General features: G+C 53.9%; 1 protein-coding gene across 3 annotated transcripts in view; it reads left to right on the forward strand.

Annotated features, from left to right (window-relative positions):
* The first annotated feature begins 492 nt into the window (after positions 1-492).
* SLC43A3 (solute carrier family 43 member 3) overlaps positions 493-18009 on the forward strand; it is a 57406-nt gene continuing 39889 nt past the window's right edge. For 2 of the 3 annotated variants that reach the window (XM_054028050.1, XM_054028052.1), the window contains exon 1: positions 17282-17395. In XM_054028050.1, coding sequence (XP_053884025.1) covers positions 17355-17395 — 41 coding nt within the window. In that variant the 5' untranslated portion in view covers positions 17282-17354. Of the gene's footprint in view, positions 594-17281; positions 17396-18009 lie in introns of those variants that run through there. The other variant, XM_054028053.1, reaches the window with a different exon arrangement.

The raw sequence follows: 18009 nt of genomic DNA on the forward strand, positions 1-18009 counted from the left end.
CCCAACCCCCTGCCTCAGCCTAGAGCCCGCACCCCTCCCCTAAACATCCTCCCAGAGCCCGACTCCCGCACCCCAACCCCCTGCCCCAGCCTAGAGCCCGCACCCCTCCCCTAAACATCCTCCCAGAGCCCAACTCCTGCACCCCAACCCCCTGCCCCAATCAAGGTGCCTCACTTTATTTTCATTTACTTCCTATTACTTCTAATATAGGAGGAGAATGAAGGACAAAAAGAATGAACAAGGGGGGGGGGAAATAAGAGAATATTCTTGTTCTTGGCTGGGTCCCCAGGCCCCCCCCCCATGAAGCTGCGCACAGGGCCCCACTAACTCTAAACCCGCCACTGCCTTCGCCCAGGACCCCCGCGTCCCCCCAGGATCGGACTCAGCCCCCGCCTTACCGCATGGGGCACTGGCGATCCCGGGGCGCCCTCTGCTGGCCGGCCGGCCGAGCTGCCGCCCCCTTTCCCGCGGCGCCGGGGCCAGCTGGCCGGAGGAGACACCCGGGGCCGGCCGGGCGGCTGCCCGTGTGGCCGCGCGGGACGGCAGCGGGCGGTGATGGCAGGAGCCGCGGGGATCGCGGCGTGAGGCGGGCGGTGAGTGCTTGGCCCGGCCCGGAGCCCGCGAGCCGGAGCGCCCAGCCCGGGCTGGCCCCTGCCGGACTCTCCGGGCAGTGGGCACCGTGCGCCCCCCGGGGGAGCCCCGCGCCGCCGATCCACCGGGAGGGGCAGATCGGGGAGCGCACAGAGGCTGGGAGACAAAGGGGGCTTGGGGCAGCGTGTGGGTGCCGGGGAGGGAGCGGACTGGAGCACGTGGGGGAGGGAGCCTGGGCACCGGAGTGGGGCTTGGAGAAGGTCCTGGAAGTAAGGGGCTGCGGATGCTGGCGCAGGCAGCCCGATGGGGCAGGCTGGCATCACCCCCATCTGTTGCTTTGGTCCTGGCTGTGGTTGTGATTCTGGCCTGGTGGTGTGCTGGGAGTGGCACTGTAGGGGGGAAAGCCCATGCCAGACCGGCTGTGCCCTTCCTGCTGCAGGCAGGGACCGTGGGAATGGGCTGGACTGGATGTGGGGCCAGATCCCAGCTGGTGTCAATCGTCCGTAGCTCCATGGGACTTTCAGAGATTTTTCGGTGTTCTCTAGCACACACAGATGTGAGGTCATCTCCCCTCTGTTTACCAAAGGTGCTGTGGGGAGAGCTCTCACCCCCTGCTTCCAGGCATGAACCAGGCTCTAAGGACTGGGGGGCAGGAGGGGACTTCCCTTGGGGGGCGGGGGAAGTGTGACACTTCTGGGGTAGCCCAGGGGGTGCAGTGTGAATCAACTATGAGGGAGCCTTGTCCGTGCCCACTGGGGGAAACTGGCCCCAAACCACTGGTTAGTGGCTAACCATTTATACACCTCAGCCCTTGGGCTCCCTACATGGGGCCTTGGGGCAGAGCAGACATATCCTGTGGCTAAATCTATGGAGTCGTCAGTCCCCCCCAGCATATCTGTACACCCTCCAGCATCCCACTGAGTGCCCAGGCCCTTGACTTCTGGACACCGCAATGCACACGGATTCGCTGCCCCTGCGGAAGCAGGGCCCCCCGCGCACTAGCTTCTCCAGCACCAGCCATGTCTGCAGTAAAACCAATTAGGAGTTTATGTGACAGAGCTTAAGATAAAGCTTCAAATAGAAGTGAGCAGAAGGATCGGAAACATCTTATTGCAGATAAACCAAAAATAGAAAACACCATCTAGAGCCCCCCCTTAGGAACAAGTTCCTGCCTTGCCTGCTAAGGTATTTCTCACCCAGTGGTCAGTCCATCTGGACAGCGTTTGGCCAGTCGAGAGCTGGGCTCCTTTCTGCATGAGACGCTCCATAACGGATGCCATCTTGTGCCCTCCTTTCCCCTATTATACAGCTCCGGACCTTTTGTCTCTTTTCCCAACCAGGGCGTTTCATTAACTTCAGCTCGTCCCTGCTTGGCCCACTAGTCAGGGTCCTTTTTCCTGGGCTCTTTTGAGCTTTGTAAAGGCCCGAGCCAGCCTCCGTCGAGGCTGTAAACACTTGGCTAGGCTGGAGCCAAAGATGGCAGGTCTCACTCTGAGTTAGGTCTGAGAACGCTCCCGCCCGTCTGGTGACCAGTTTCACGTCCAGCAGCTTTGGCCACAATATTCTACACGGGACCTGACTCGTAAGGCTACGTCTACACTCCAGCCTATGTTGGGAAAGCGTATGTCACTCAGGGGTGTGAATATGCCACCACCTGGCGCGACATAAGTTACACCAACAGATGTGCACAGCGCTGTGTCGGTGGGAGACCTTCTGCCAATGCAGTTCCTGCCGCTGGCAGAGGTGGGTTTTTATGCCGACCGGAGAGCTCTCTCCCATCGGCATAGAGCATCTTCCCTAGATGAGCTGCAGTGCTGTACATATAGACATACCCTTAGACTCTTTCCTGTATGTGCATCCCCCAATAACCATGACAACCAAAGAGTAGGTTTAGAACAAACATAAGGCAGCATTTTACACACAGCGCACAGGCAACCGGTGGAACTTGTTGCAGGACATGCTGTGATGCCCAAAAATATAGCGGGGTTCAGAAAAGGACTAGATAAGTTCATGGAAGATAGGGCCATCAGTGGCTATTAGCCAAGATGGTCAGGGACGTAACCCCACGCTCTGGGTGTCCCTAAACCTCTGACTGCCAGAAGCTAGGACTGGATGGCAGGGGATGGAATTGCCCTGTTCTGTTCATTCCCTCTGAAGCACCTGGCACGGGGCACTGTCAGCGACAGGACACTGGACCATTGCTCAGACCCAGTCTGGCCATCCTTCCGTTCTTAACCAGTAGGTTCTTAGTTTTCGGCAGAGGCCACGCCCAGCCCCTTTTGGTGAAATATCAGGAAGGTGGCGCTCACAGGGGATGGGCATGTCGGGGCATATCTAAGCGAGTTCCTGGGTACACTCAGCTGTGTTTCCCCATCTGTTGCCAACATGGGGCACTGGGATCGTGACAGGTTTGTGACTGTGGGGTCCTGGTGCCTTCCTGGGAAGCAGCTGTGTCTGGGTGGTGTTGGGGACTGGGCAAGATGGGGCTGGGGTCAGATCCAGCCTGGCCGTTGCTGTGTTCCCAAGTTCTGATGTGGCCTAAATCTCCATGTCCAGCCCCTTCCCCGCTCCTGGATGTGAAGAATTCCTCCCTGCTTTGCTCGTGGCTCAGAAGGATCCACAATGGCCCTGTGAAGAACAGCCATCCATATGTAGACAGGCGTGTGCACATGTATGTGGCACTTCCCCACATGCCAGGCGGAATTGTCCCACAAGTGGCGTCAATGCAAGCGGAGGGGGAGATCGGTGAGTGAGCAAGAACTGCAGCTCAACGGGGGTAGGGTTAGCTGCCATCGGCCCTGCTCCCAGATGGGAACCCACGGTAGAAAGGCAGCGAGGGACTGATGTCCCAGAATTAACTCACAGTCACCGAGGAGGAGATTCTGATCTGTTATCCAGGGCTGTAAATCTGGAGGGGCCCCATGGGAAGCCCCCCGCCAAAATACACTGGGATAAGTGAGAGCTGTGCCCGAGGAGCTCCATGCACCTGGTTCACCATTTCTTGCCCCTCACCTTGTCATTACACCAGTGCAGGATGGGATGGAAAGCTGCTGAACCCAACTGGTAGCAGTTGGCACCGCCCCTGCATTGGTGTGAATTTCCACCTACCTTGCAAGGCTGTGGATTCGCCAGTGTGAATTTCCGCCCAGTTCACGCTCATCTTGCACCGGTGTGAACATCCACCCCGTTTGTGTTGGTGTCGATTTCTCCGCCTTTGTGTCCTCGCTCAGCCAGTGTGTATTTCCACCCACCTGGTAATCACTTTGCAGTGGTGTGGATTCCCTGGCATGAGTTTCCACCCAGTCTCCACCCACCTTGCACCTGGGTGAGTTTCCACTCAAAGTCCCATTTATTAACAAAGCATCTTAGCAGCTAGCCCTGACGCTCAACAAGCAAAATTCACATGTGAGAATCCTCACGCTCTGAGAGATGCAAAAGCACCGATTCCACCTTCTTAATTGCACTGACACTCTAAAAACAGCCCAGAAAAGCAACATGCCAGAATCAAATGAGGAATAATTGGCTCCTCTTGGAACCCCAGAGAAACATTAATTTTTGCACCATTTGTTTCGTATTTTCGCCACTCACCCAGCTAACAGGGCAACTGAATGAGCCAAAACCTTATCTGAATGGTTCAGAGGTGACTTGATCACATTCTATAAGTACCTGGCCATCCTGCTTCATGCGGTGAGCTCTGCCCAGCAAGTCCCACAGAGACAGGCATCCTGGTCAGAGATCTTCTGCCCTCCTCAGAGATCAGTGCTTCTGAGCATGTATGGTGCAGGGACCTTTGCAAACCAAATAAGGGTCTGCGGCGGGTGCCCAGTATTTCAAGGCCTTGGGTTAGCAGAGAGAAGTAAAGGTCAAGCTAGAGCAGTGGTTCTCAGACTTTTGTACTGGTGAGCCCTTTCACATAGGAAGCCTCTGAGTGTGACCCCCCCTCCTTATAAATTAAAAACACTTTTAAATATATTTAACACCATTGTAAATGCTGCAGGCAAAGCGGGGTTTAGGCTGACAGCTTGCATGTACTAGCAACTCCCTGAGGGGTCCTGACCCCAACTTGGAGAACCCCTGAGCTAGAGTTCAGCCTGGCCAGCATGAGGCCCTCCCCAGCCAAGCTGTTGTTGAATCCATTTAAGTTTTTTCCCCTTTATCTGTCAGTCAGAGGTGAGAGCTGCTGGCCTGCACTTCATCTTTTGTTCTCCAGCTCCAGGCTTTTGCACAGAGAGGTGATCTGCTTCATAGAATGTCAGGGTTGGAAGGGACCTCAGGAGGTCATCTAGGTCCAACCTGCTGCTTAAAGCAGCGCCAATCCCCCATTATTATTTGTTTTTTGCCCCAGATCCCTAAATGGCCCCCTCACGGATTGAACTCACAACCCTGGGTTTAAGCAGGCCAATGCTCAAACCACTGAGCTAACTTAGCTGCTGATGTCCCTGACCCTTGGGGTTCCCACTGTCGTGCCAGATCCTTCATTTTTATGGGTCTGTTTCAGCTAGTCCTTTAAGGACCCGTTTATTGCTTCCCACCCAGCTGTGTAACACCCCCCCCCGTCCCTTGCTCTGCCCCAGGAACAGTTGTTCCACCTTTTTGCACCCAGTAGGGAGCGGTCCCTAGATAAGTGAGTCACTGCCATGCCCGGCATTCATAAAAACATTCCAAACAATTCCCACTTTGTCACAGCTGCCGGCTCCCCTTCTGGCCTTGCAATCGATGAACTGTTGCATAACAAGCATTTGCCTTTTTGAGCCAATGAGGCAAAAGGACCAAGATTGGAGAGAGCCCTTTAATTCTCAAATAACTCTGAAAGCGACAAAATAGGAAATGGTGGAGCAAATCTGCCCAGACCCACAGGCCCCAACACGCTGATGTCTCTCGCTCCTGGAAGAGAATCCTGTGAACGTTTCCTGCTATACCAAGGTGGCAGGGGCCTAGATCTTCTTTGGCAGTGACAGTTGTGCTTTATGCCAGCTGATCAGAGGAGATCTAACCAGCAAAGAGATTATAATGAGACTTTGTTTGGTACCATGAGCACTGTTCATTAATTTGATTGGATAAACTGGTGTGTTTCACGAGTGCTTGTTGGAACCTTAATCATTCTTGTCATTCTGGGGTGGGGTGGTGGCTATATGCTTGCAAAGAAAGTCTATCCATGAGACTCATGTTGATCAGCTTCAAATAGCCAAAGATGCTCCTCAGATTTCCTGGTCTGTTGTTATTATTATTCCTATTTATTGTAAGCCTTTTCAGCTACCGGGTTCTTAGTTATTCATTTCCACTCAGCACTCTCATAGCACTGGTGTCAATTTTCACTCGTGTGAACGTCCATCCACTTTGCACTTGCTTTTCACCGGCATAAATGGCCACACGAGGTTGCATTAGTGCTTAACAGTCTGATGAGCAGCAGAGAATATTGTCTTTGGGGCATTTGAATTCATTACCGTAATATAGCTTCTTGAGAGGAAATGGTGGGGTGGTGGGAGCTTCTTGAGAGGAAACGGTGAGGTGGTGAGAGCTTCTGCTAGTGGTATTGGGTTTGCACGTTGTGTGATGTAGCTAATACCTTGTGTTTACATGGGCGGTATGATCAAAAAGATAATAAAACATTTCTTATACAAAATAATGTATTCCTGCTCTTTATCAGAAGCTTCTCTGACAAGCTGTGTGGTATTTTCTAAAGAGCCAAATTCTCTTGCATGAGAAACGTATCGATCGAGTTATTTTGTCACATTAAAAGAGCACTGAGGTTGCAGTGTCAAGCACTGCCAAGTTAGGAAATGCCAGAGTTCAGGATGCCAGAGCAATCTAAATTCACCCCTCTTGTGTATTACGATCAGGCCTTTAATTACATGATCCCAGAGTTTTTTCACAGGGCCCCTGCCTCATTCAGCGCACAAGATGGATGGGGCTTGTTCAATATTTCTTTGTATCCTCATTGTTCGGTGCATGACCCCCGGGTCTGATTGACTGCCCTCTATTCAAACCCGGTTCTGAAGACAGCATTTTTAATTTCCTCGTGGGCGTTTCTATGGTGCCTGTCACTGTAGCATTGGAGAGCTTCACAATCACTAGTGACCCCATCTTCACTGTCCCTGTGGGAGGCGAGGGTGTGGGCATTTCCCCACTTTGCAGGTGGGGCGCTGAGGCACGGAGATCCAAGCCAAAATTGTCACCCATCCGTCGCCCCTAATTGTGGGTGCCCAGTTTGAGACGCCTGGCCCTGACTTCCCCATGCGGGGTAGCCACTTTGTGTGTTCCGAGGGCAGCCCCCATTGATGTCCGGTGCAGCTGGGAGAGCTCAGTTTGGCTTACGAGACAGGGCTAGAATCCAGTTCTCCAGGGTGGCATTGAGCTGCCTTGGCTACGAGACCTTCCCTTCTCTCTCCCCCACCCCCTCCCGATCCCCTGACTCTTGTGCAACACACCTTCCAACTTCTGCAACAAAAGAGGCACGGGCCTTGCAGACAACAGCCCCCTTCCCTGCACAGCCCTGATTCGTCACCAGGGTCCTGTGGGGAAAAAAAACAGCACGTGATCATGTCATTAAGGGACACCTACCCTCTGTCCCCCTGCAAGGTCCGCCCTGGCTCGCCCCCATCACCCACTTCTTCCGTTCCTGCTGTCGTCTCTGGTGGAAATCCGGGGAGCAGGCTGGCCTCCCCCGCTGCAGATTCATCCTCTCTTCTTTTGGTTCAGCCATTGCCCAGGCTGAACAGTTCCACTGAATCTGCCTGCCTTTGTCTCATTGGCCTGCTAAACCCAGGGTTGTGAGTTCAATCCTTGAGGGGGCCACTTGGGAATCTGGGGCAAAATCAGTACTTGGTCCTGCTAGTGAAGGCAGGGGGCTGGACTCGATGACCTTTCAAGGTCCCTTCCAGTTCTAGGAGATGGGATATCTCCATTATTTATTTATTTATTTATTTATTTATTTATTCCCCTCGGCTTGCCTTCCCTTCCCCCTCCAACTCCATCCTCCTTCTCCCCTGGCATAGGTTTCTCCCCTGCTCTCCTCCTCTAACCCCCTCCACTTGCCCAATGACCCCATCCCCTCTCCTGATCGCCCTCACCCCCACTCCCATCCCCTCCCTTCTCCTCTGGCTCTTCCCCCCCCCCAAACATGCTCTAGTCCAGGGGTTCACAACACATTTTTTTGGTGGCCTCAAAGTGAGGCCACACACTCTTGCTGGTGGCCGCTCTGACAAATTTTTCCTAAAATACTTAATTAACTTTAGGAAAAACAAAGAAAAATGCACATATCTGTGTCCAAATCATTATAATTTATGTATGGAGGGTTTTTTTTGTTGCAAACTCAATAATAAAAATAAATTACAGTTGTATTTTGGTGCCCGGCCTCCCGCTTCCTCCTCCGGCCTCCCAGACTCCACTGCTTCCTCTGCCCCCTCCATTGTCCCAAGCTCTCTTTGACGGCCTCAGACCCCAGGCTCAACCTGCTCCTTGCCTCTCAACCATGGCACCCCAGTAAGGCTGGCCCTGTGGAAACCCCGCTGCCCTGGTCTGAAGCCCAGGGGGGGCTGAAGCCTGCACCTGGAGCCTCATGGCTAAAGATGGGGATGGGGGGCTGAAGCCCTCCCAAGGAACCCCTGGGTGCTGCAGGGAGGGGCTGCTGCTTCCCCCCCTCCCCCATCTCTGCTCAGGAGGCTGTCATGGCAAGGAAACCCCCTGGTGGCCGCATTTGAGAAATGCTGCCATCTCAGAAACCCCACCCTTGACCCCGCTGGCCTCTACAGCTACTGCCCCATCTCCCTTCCCGCTGTCATTGAACGCGCTGTCTACAGTCCCTTTCTGGAGCTCCTCTCCTCCAGTTCCATCCAGAACCCCTTCCATTTCTCTTCCGCCTCTTGCACTCCAGTGAAACCGTCTCTCCTGAGCTCTTCCTAGACGCAGCTCAGAACCATCCTCCTTAACCTGGCCGGGAGAGCTGCAGGGGCGGTGCTTGCAGAGAGGGGCAGCGCGCGGAGCCATGTGCCCCCTGCCCCCCCGGGGCGCATTGGCCCCTTCTGGGAGCACTGTGGGGTTGGGGTAGGCAGGGAGCCCACCTTAGCCTTGCTGTGCCTGCTGCCAGCTAGGAGCTGCTGGAGGCCGTACCCCAACCCCCATCCCTGAGCCCCCTCCCAGAGCCAGCACCCCAAACCCCCTCCTGCCCCCCAGTCCTGAGCCCCCTCCCAGAGCCAGCACCTCAAACCCCCTCCTGCCCCCCAGCCCTGAGCCCTCTCCCAGAGCCAGCACCCCAAACCCCCTCCTGCACCCCAAACCCCACCCTGAGCCCTCTCCCAGAGCCAGCACCCCATACCCCCTCCTGTCCCCAAACCCCACCCTGAGCCCTCTCCCAGAGCCAGCACCCCAAACTCCCTCCTGCCCCCCAGTCCTGAGCCCCCTCCCAGAGCCAGCACCCCAAACCCCCTCCTGCCCCCCAGTCCTGAGCCCCCTCCCAGAGCCAGCACCTCAAACCCCCTCCTGCCCCCCAGCCCTGAGCCCTCTCCCAGAGCCAGCACCCCAAGCCCCCTCCTGCACCCCAAACCCCACCCTGAGCCCTCTCCCAGAGCCAGCACCCCATATCCCCTCCTGTCCCCAAACCCCACCCTGAGCCCTCTCCCAGAGCCAGCACCCCAAAGCCCCTCCTGCACCCCAAACCCCACCCTGAGCCCCCTCCCAGAGCCAGCACTCCATACCCCCTGCACCCCAACACTCTGCCCCAGCCCAGAGCCCCCTCCTGTACCTAAACTCCCTTCCAGAGCTTGCACCCCTCACCCCCACCTTCACCCCAACCCCCTGGCCTAGGCTCAGCCCAGAGCCCCCTCCCACACTGCGAACCCCTCGGCCCCAGCCCAGAGCCCGCATCCCCTCCCAAACCCCAATCCCATTCCCCAGCCTGGTGAAAGTGAGTGGAAGTGGGGGAGAGCGAGACACGGAGTGGGGGGGGGGGGGTGGAGTAAGCGCGGCGGGGCTTTGGGGAAGGGGCGGGGTAGATCCTGCATCACCCTTAGATTCAAAAAGTGATCTTGGTCGTAAAAAGGTTGGAGACCACTGGTTTATGTGGACCTGCCATACAAGGGGGGTAGGCTGAGTGGGTTTTACAGCTATTGGCTGACAGCAGGGGAATGGTGGGAGTGTCCTCTACTAGTCACAGACCCTTCTACCCCTGTCTCCCCAGCTTTTCTTCATCCCCTTCTGCTCCTAGCCCGATCTCAGGCTCCTGCCTCAAGCCCCTCCCTGCTGCTATCTCCAGTGACCCCTGCTACTCTGGCCACCCCACCCAATCCCCCGCAGCTGCTGCCCTATCTCCTCCTCCTCAAGCCCCGACACATTGCACACAGTCGCACACGCACACATTGTATGCACTGATAGAGCTATGCAATTGCACACACACCGCCTAAGGACTCTGCTCTCCCCCCGTGCCCTGTTGGTTTCGAAGGCCTTGCTGGATCCACTCCCAGCTTGGCTCATGCTAGCTGGGCCGGGGCGTGGGTAGCCTGTGCTAGTGGGGGCTGCCGGGGCCAGGCCTGGTCAAAACCCTAAAGTCAGAGTCATGAATGGGGTTCAGCCGCCGGGCCAGCGATGGTCTCAAGCCAAAGGCAGGAAACCACAGGTCAGAGTCAGGAGCTAGGGTTACCATATTTAAAAAATAAAAAAAGAGGACACTCCATGGGGTCCCGGCCCCGCCCCTTTCCCACCCCTGGCCCCGCCCATTCCCTGCCCCAACTCCGCCCCTCCCCCACCCCAACTCCATCCATTCCCCGCCCATTCCCTAAAGTCCCCGCCCTAACTCCCCCTCCTCCCTCCCAGCCACGCGAAAAGGGCTGCCCAAGCGCTACTAGCTTCACGGTTTGCCGGGCAGCCCCCAGACCCTGCGCCCCCGGCCGGCGCTTCCCCAGCGCCGCTGGAGCCCGGGAGGGGAAGCGCCCAGCTGGGGGCGCAGGGTCTGGAGCCTGCCCGGCAAACCCGTGAAGCCGGTAGCGCTCGGGCTTTGGGCAGCCCCCTTGCCTCCAGACCCTGCACCGCCAGAGCAGAGCAGCTGGAGCCCGGGAAGGGAAGTGCCCGGCTGGCGGCTGGGGTCTGGAGGCACGGGGGCTGCCCGAAGCCGGTAGCGCTGGCTCGGGCAGCTTGGCTCTTAAACAGAGCCGAAGTCTGCGAGGGGAGGAGCAGAGCAGCCGCGGGAGAGGAAGTGCCCGGCCAGTATTTTTCCCGGACATGTTCGGCTTTTTGGCAATTCCCCCAGACAGGGGTTTGATTGCCGAAAAGCCGGACATGTCCGGGAAAAACCGGACGTATGGTAACCCTACAGGAGCTGAGTATTGTGGCAGGACTAAGGCAGAAGCACCTACGCCACTCAGACAACTCCGGGGACTGGCTTCCTGGTTTATATGGGTAGTGCCGGCCAATCAGAGCATCACAGAGAGCTGTCACTCATGCCCGTTAGGGCAGAACTTCCTGCAGGGCTTAGTCTCTCCCTATGTCTTGGGGCTGTCCTGTCTGACCCCCTGGTGGTAACGAGGAAGCAACACCTGCCTTGACCCCCACTGCAGACTCCAGTTCTAAGCCCCTCAGGCCTTACAATGGCTCTATCTTTGCTGCCCTTATCAGTCCCCTGCAGGCCTCCTGCTTGGTTTGATCACTTCCCTCCTGTCCCACTGCCAGTGCAGCCCTGTGCAGGGCCCCCAGGCCATCGCTCAGCTCTGTGCAGGGCCCCCAGGCCACCGCTCAGCCCTGGTAACCTGCAGCAGCCCCACAGGGCCTGCTCCGTGCCAGGCAGCAGGCAAAGCTCCCTGACGCTATCAGGGCAGTGTAGGGCGAGAACTCACCCTGCCCTGATTCTGGGCTCCTCCAGCCTTTCCCCCTCGCTGCTGGGTTTTAACACCTAGGTGCTTTCCAGGGGCCTCACACCCTCCTGGCCTGACCCAGTCCCAGGGAAGCGGCCCTGCATTGCACCAGCTGGGATCTAACCACTCTCTGTTGAATGCCTGGCTCGTGGCTTCCTGCCTTCCCCACTATCCTCACGGTTCCAGCCAGCTCCTCTCCCCGTGAGAAGCCCACCCAGGGCAGTGTCTCCTCTGGCTCGAGTCCCTTCTCTCTGGATCAGGCCTTGTCTCCATGGGGAAATTAAGCAGCCTAAACTGTTCCAGAGTAGCTCCCTCTGTGTGGACTCCCCAGTCCAGAATAAAATAGACTTTGTTCAGGAAGAAGAACAGGAGTACTTGTGGCACCTTAGAGACTAACAAATTTATTAGAGCATAAGCTTTCGTGGACTACAGCCCACTTCTTCGGATGCATATATGCATATGTTATATGCATCTGAAGAAGTGGGCTGTAGTCCACGAAAGCTTATGCTCTAATAAATTTGTTAGTCTCTAAGGTGCCACAAGTACTCCTGTTCTTCTTTTTGTGGATACAGACTAACACGGCTGTTACTCTGAAATTTGTTCAGGAAGAGGAGCAATTAATCCAGAATATTGATTCTGCAACAGAGAGTCCACAGGGGGCGCTATTCTGGCATGGTTTATCCTGCTTGGGCAATTTCCCCCTTTAGCCAGTCCTAAATGGCACAGGGACTGCTTGAGCTGACCATGTTTGCCTGGTTGGAGAGCAGACAGCTCTCCGAGAGGAGAGTTTGGGCTAGTGGTTAGATCCGGGATCTCAGTGCTCTCTGGGATCTGCCGCTGACTTGCTGGCTGTTGTATGAGCATAGCGTTGCCTAGACACCACGGAGGGGGAGGCTAAATACGGTAATGTCGGCAAAGATGTCTAGGTGGAAGTGGCTAGAGAAGAGATGGGGGCGCTGCTACCCCAGAGAGCAAGCTCTGTGTGGGAGATGCAGGCGGAGGTGGGGAGCTGGGCTCTTGACCCCCTAGAGGTGGGGGATCTCTGCGTGAGAGCCGGCTGATGGACGAGGCTCCAGGACTTGGAGCATTAGAGAATTGAGAGCGCTCTCTGCATGAGACCCGTAGTGCAATGACCCAGAAACATGAAACCCTAGAGCAAGGGAGATGCATGTGGTGCCCAGACATCAAAGGGATAATTGATAAACGAGGCATCCCAGCCAACAGCGCTGCTCTGGGCTCACAGCCCAGACAACAGCCGCTTGTTCTCATGATGTCACGCATGGAATTGAAAGAGAGTCTCAGCTGGTGTCAATTGTCCTCAGTGATCCCAATGGAGCTACTGCTGATTGACACCAGATGGGATCTGTCCCATTGACTCCAAAGGAACTACGGCCAATTGACACCAGTTGGGGATCTGGCCCTTTGGCTCCAGTGGAGCTACGGCTGATTGACACCAGCTGGGAATTGGGCCCCACTGAGGATAAGAACTGAATCTGTATAGGGATAGCTCAGTGGTTTGAGCATTGGCCTGCTAAACCCAGGGGGGTTGTGAGTTCAATCCTTGAGGGGGCCACTTGGGGATCTGGGGCAAAATCAGTACTTGGTCCTGCTAAGGAAGGCAGGGGGCTGGACTCGATGACCTTTCAAGGTCCCTTCCAGCTCTAGGAGATGGGATATCTCCATTATTTTTTTTTTTTTTTAAATAAAGTTGGAAAGTGTGTTACACTTTGATTCCTGTGAATAATCTTGCAGGCTCTAGCCTGGGACTTGTTCCATTCCCTGTAGTGCCCCGGATAACCAATGGGACCTTGGCGCATCGCTTGGCTTCTCCGTGCCTCAGTTCCCCCTCTGTGCAAGGGGGATCACAGCCCTGCCTCCCAGGGGTGTTGGAAGGATCAGTTCATGAGAACGGTGAGGTGCTCAGATGCTATGGTAAGGGAGGCGGTGTAAGTCCCAGAGAGATTGAGTATACCAGTGCTTTGGTATTATTATGGTAACACACACACACACACACACACACACACACACACACACACACACACACACACACTCCTGCCTGCCTGCCTGCCCACCTGCCCCCTCTATTTGTTAATGACTCTTTGGAAGGGGCAGGTTCATTTTTGTGGGTGATTCTCTTTTGGGGTTGTGACAAGTTGTAAAAAGAAAAAAAAAAGTGACCAATTTTCCCAGAGTGAATAAGAGTTAGCTGGTATAATCTCTTGACTCCCGCTACCACCAGCCTGTCGGACACTCCTCTAGCCCTCCACAAGGAATTCTGTCCCCATCACGACGTCTGCATAACCAGCTTAGGTTGGCATTGGGGAAGATGAAGGATTTGAGAAATAGCTTCAGCCTTAACTGTGGAGGGATTAATCTCTCTCTCTCTCTCTCTCTCTCTCTCTCTCTCTCTCTCTCTATCTGATTCCCACCCCCATAGTTCTGGCTGTGTGTTGTTAGTGGGTCAGTGGGCTTCTCCCTGTCAATCCGTTTCAGAGCCCAGCCGTTCGGTGCTCCTCCGGGATGAGCCTGGCTGTCCATCCAGCCTGTCACTGTATGGACCTTGCATCCTTTCCTCAGACTGGCTCCACAAAGAGCCCAGAGCACAGGGGGCGGGAGGAATTTGGCTGCGAGGGAAGAAGACCGAAATCCTTGGTCTGGGATCAGGAGTGTGTGTGGGGAGGGGAGAGGGGGAGGCGGCGGCGGGAGGGCAGGTGGGACGGCTGGTGGCAGTAAGGTCCTGGCTGGGTGTTAGGGCTCTGCAGATTCCCAAGTGCCTGGCTAGGGAGCTCTGGACCTTTCTAGTGATGATTCATGGAATAACGTGTGTGGGAAGGGATCAGGCCAGGAGACTGCAGTATTAGAGCTGATGGGACAAACATCACAATAAAGACAATGGGTTTCAAGAAGGCAGACTTTAGCAAACTCAGGGAGTTGGTAGGTAACATCCCATGGGAAGCAAGAGCAAACTATCCCACTGCATAGGAAAGATAGGAAGTATGGCAAGAGACCACCCTGGCTTAATCAGGAGATCTTCAATGATCTACAACTCAAAAAAGAGTCCTACAAAAAGTGGAAACTTGGTCAAATTACAAGGGATGAATATAAACAAATAACACAAGTCTGTAGGGACAAAATTAGAAAAGCCAAGGCACAAAACGAGATCAAACTAGCTAGGGACATAAAAGAAAACAAGAAAACATTCTACAAATACAAGCAAGAGGAAGACCAAGGACAGAGTAGGCCCATTACTCAATGAGGGGGAAAGATAGTAACAGAAAATGTGGAAATAGCAGAGGTTCTTAATGACTTCTTTTGTTTTGGTTTTCACCAAGAAGGTTGTTGGTGATTGGACATCTAAAATAGTGAATGCCAGTGAAAATGAGGTAAGATCAGAGTCTAAAATAGGGAAAGAACAAATCAAAAATTACTTAGACAAGTTAGATGTCTTCAAATCACCAGGGCCTGATGAAATGCATCCTAGAATACTCAAGAAGCTGACTGAGGAGATATCTGAACTATTAGCAATTATCTTTGAAAAGTCATGGAAGACGGGAGACTTTCCAGAAGACTGGAAAAGGGCAAATATAGTGCCCATCTATAAAAAGGAAATAAGGACAACCCGGGGAATTACAGACCAGTCAGCTTAACTTCTGTACCCAGAAAGATAATGGAGCAAATAATTAAGCAGTCAATTTGCAAACACCTAGAAGATAATAAAGTGATAAATAACAATCAGCATGGATTTGTCAAGAACAAATTGTGTCAAACCAACCTAATAGCTTTCTTTGACAGGGTAACAAGCCTTGTGGATGGGGGGGAAGCGGTAGACATGATATATCTTGACTTTAGTAAGGCTTTTGATACTGTCTCGCATGACCTTCTCATAAACAAACTAGGGAAATACAACCTAGATGGAGCTACTATAAGGTGGGTGCATAACTGGCTGGAAAATCATTCCCAGAGTAGTTATCAGTGGTTTACAGTCATGCTGGAAGGGCGTAACAAATGGGGTCCCTCAGGGACTGGTTCTGGGTCCGGTTCTGTTCAATATCTTCATCAATGATTTAGATAATGGCATAGAGAGTATACTTATAAAGTTTGCGGACGATACCAAGCTGGGAGGGGTTGCAAGTGCTTTGGAGGATAGGATTAAAATTCAAAATGATCTGGACAAACTGGAGAAACAGTCTGAAGTAAATAGGATGAAATTCAATAAGGATAAATGCAAAGTACTCCACTTAACAAGGAACAATCAGTTGCACACGTACAGAATGGGAAATGACTGCCTAGGAAGGAGTACTGCGGAAAGGGATCTGGGGGTCATAGAGGATCACAAGCTAAATATGAGTCAACAGTGTAACACTGTTGCAAAAAAAGGAAACATCATTCTGGGATGTATTAGCAGGAGTGTTGTAAGCAAATCACGAGAAGTAATTCTTCCGCTCTACTCCATGCTGATTAGGCCTCAACTGGAGTATTGTGTCCAGTTCTGGGCGCCACATTTCAGGAAAGATGTGGACAAATTGGAGAAGGTTCAGAGAAGAGCAACAAAAATGATTAAAGGTCTAGAAAACATGAAGGAAGGTTGAAAAAATTGGGTTTGTTTAGTCTGGAGAAGAGAAGACTGAGGGGAGAGATGATACCAGTTTTCAAGTACATAAAAGGTTGTTACAAGGAGGAGGGAGAAATATTGTTCTTCTTAACCTCTGAGGATAGGACAAGAAGCAATGGGTTTAAATTGCAACAAGGGCGGTTTAGGTTGGACATTAGGAAAAACTTCCTAACTGTCAGGGTGGTTAAGCACTGGAATAAATTGCCTAGGGAGGTGGTGGAATCTCCATCATTGGGGATTTTTAAGAGCAGGTTGGACAAACACCTGTCAGGGATGGTCTTGATAATATTTAGTCCTGCCTTGAGTGCAGGGGACTGGACTAGATGACCTCTTGAGGTCCCTTCCAGTTCTGTGATTCTATGAAACGATCCCTTATATCCCAACCAATATCAGATGAGTTACCCCCAGGATCAACTTGGCTTGGGAATTTCCCTCTGAAGGAGGGAAAATGATGCCATGTGACTCAATCACATCCTTCATTGCAGCCAAATCCATTACCTCAGAACCCATGGGGTATATCTGGGCTGCAGCTGGGAGCAAACCTCCCAGCCCAAGTCAGGCGTGCTAAAGCAAGCCGCACGGACGTTGTGGCACAGGCTTGCTGGATGAGCTCAGACCCTTAAAGGGGCTTGAGTCAACGCTCCCTTTCCAAGCATAATGCCGCCATCTCACTGCACTTTACAAAGCAGGTCAGTAGCATTATTCCTATTGTACAGCTGGGGAAACTGAGGCACACAGCAAGAGGAAGTGACTCGCCCAGTGGCAGAACTATGAGCAGAGCCTTCTGAATCCTAGCCCAGCTCTCCACCCACTAGGCCATACTGCCACCTTTATTGCTAGTCTCTTTCTTCCTCCATAAACTTACCTCCTCACTCCCCTAATCTCTCTCATACCCTGGGTCAAAATTACTTTCACCCAGCGGCTGGAAGCAGCTGCTGTCACTCCAGCATCCAGCCAGTGCCTCCATGTACCCTGCTGAATTGTCTAAAAATAGAGGGGACTGGCCCATGAGAAATAGAAGGCGTGAGGCTCCAGCCGTCTCGAAAGCTTGCGAGTTCTTGGCAGGAGTTCACGTTCGGCAGCTCCCAGCATCCCTGGGGATATAACTGTTTGGACATTTCAACTCCCTGAGATAAGGAGCCCTCGTTGAGGGTTGTTAATGGACAGAAATAACCATGTGCTAAGGTCCAAAGTCTTGCCCAGGATTTCAGCTTTCCCCTGCGGGAGGCCCCTAGTGGGGCGTGGGGCCGGGCACAGACCAGCAGCAGTGACCTGCGGGGAGAAGGGGATGGCTAGCTCATCCCGACCCGATGGGGAGCAGCGCAGTGCTGTGGAGTAGAAGTTGGCTTTGGTAAGTGCCAGCTGCCACACGCAATGGGAGTGTGGGGGGGTGTCTCATCTGAGAGGCTTGGAGCCTGGGAGAATCTGCTGGGGTGCAAGTTCTAGGGGCCGAGCTGTACAGGAGCCATAGTGAGGGGCACAGCCTGGAAATGGAGCGAGGTGTGTGGGGACAGGCAGGGAGATTGTCACACTACCTAGCTCATCTTTAGTGCTTTCCATCTGTAGACCTCAAAGTGCCTTCCAATGGTCACTATCATTATCCCCGCAGGTGGGGAAACTGAGGCACGGGAGGGGCGAGAGGCACAGTGACAGACGGCCCAGGTCGTGGGTGGGTGCTGGAGGGGTGTGTATGGGAATGGATGGATGGAGGGGTGGCTGGAGAGGTGTATATGGGGATGGAAGGATGGCTGGCTGGAGAGGTGTGGGGGGGATGGATGGAAGGATGGATGGCTGGAGAGGTGTGGGGGGGATGGATGGAAGGATGGGTGGTGGGAAGGGAGTGTATGGGGATGGATGGATGGAGAGGTCTCTATGGGGATGGATGGGTGGCTGGAGAGGTGGGGGGGATGGATGGAAGGATGGGTGGCTGGAGAAGTGTCGGGAGGATGGATGGAAGGATGGATG

This window comes from Malaclemys terrapin, chromosome 4 (assembly GCF_027887155.1).
Source record: "Malaclemys terrapin pileata isolate rMalTer1 chromosome 4, rMalTer1.hap1, whole genome shotgun sequence".
In the NCBI taxonomy this organism is placed as follows: domain Eukaryota; kingdom Metazoa; phylum Chordata; order Testudines; family Emydidae; genus Malaclemys; species Malaclemys terrapin.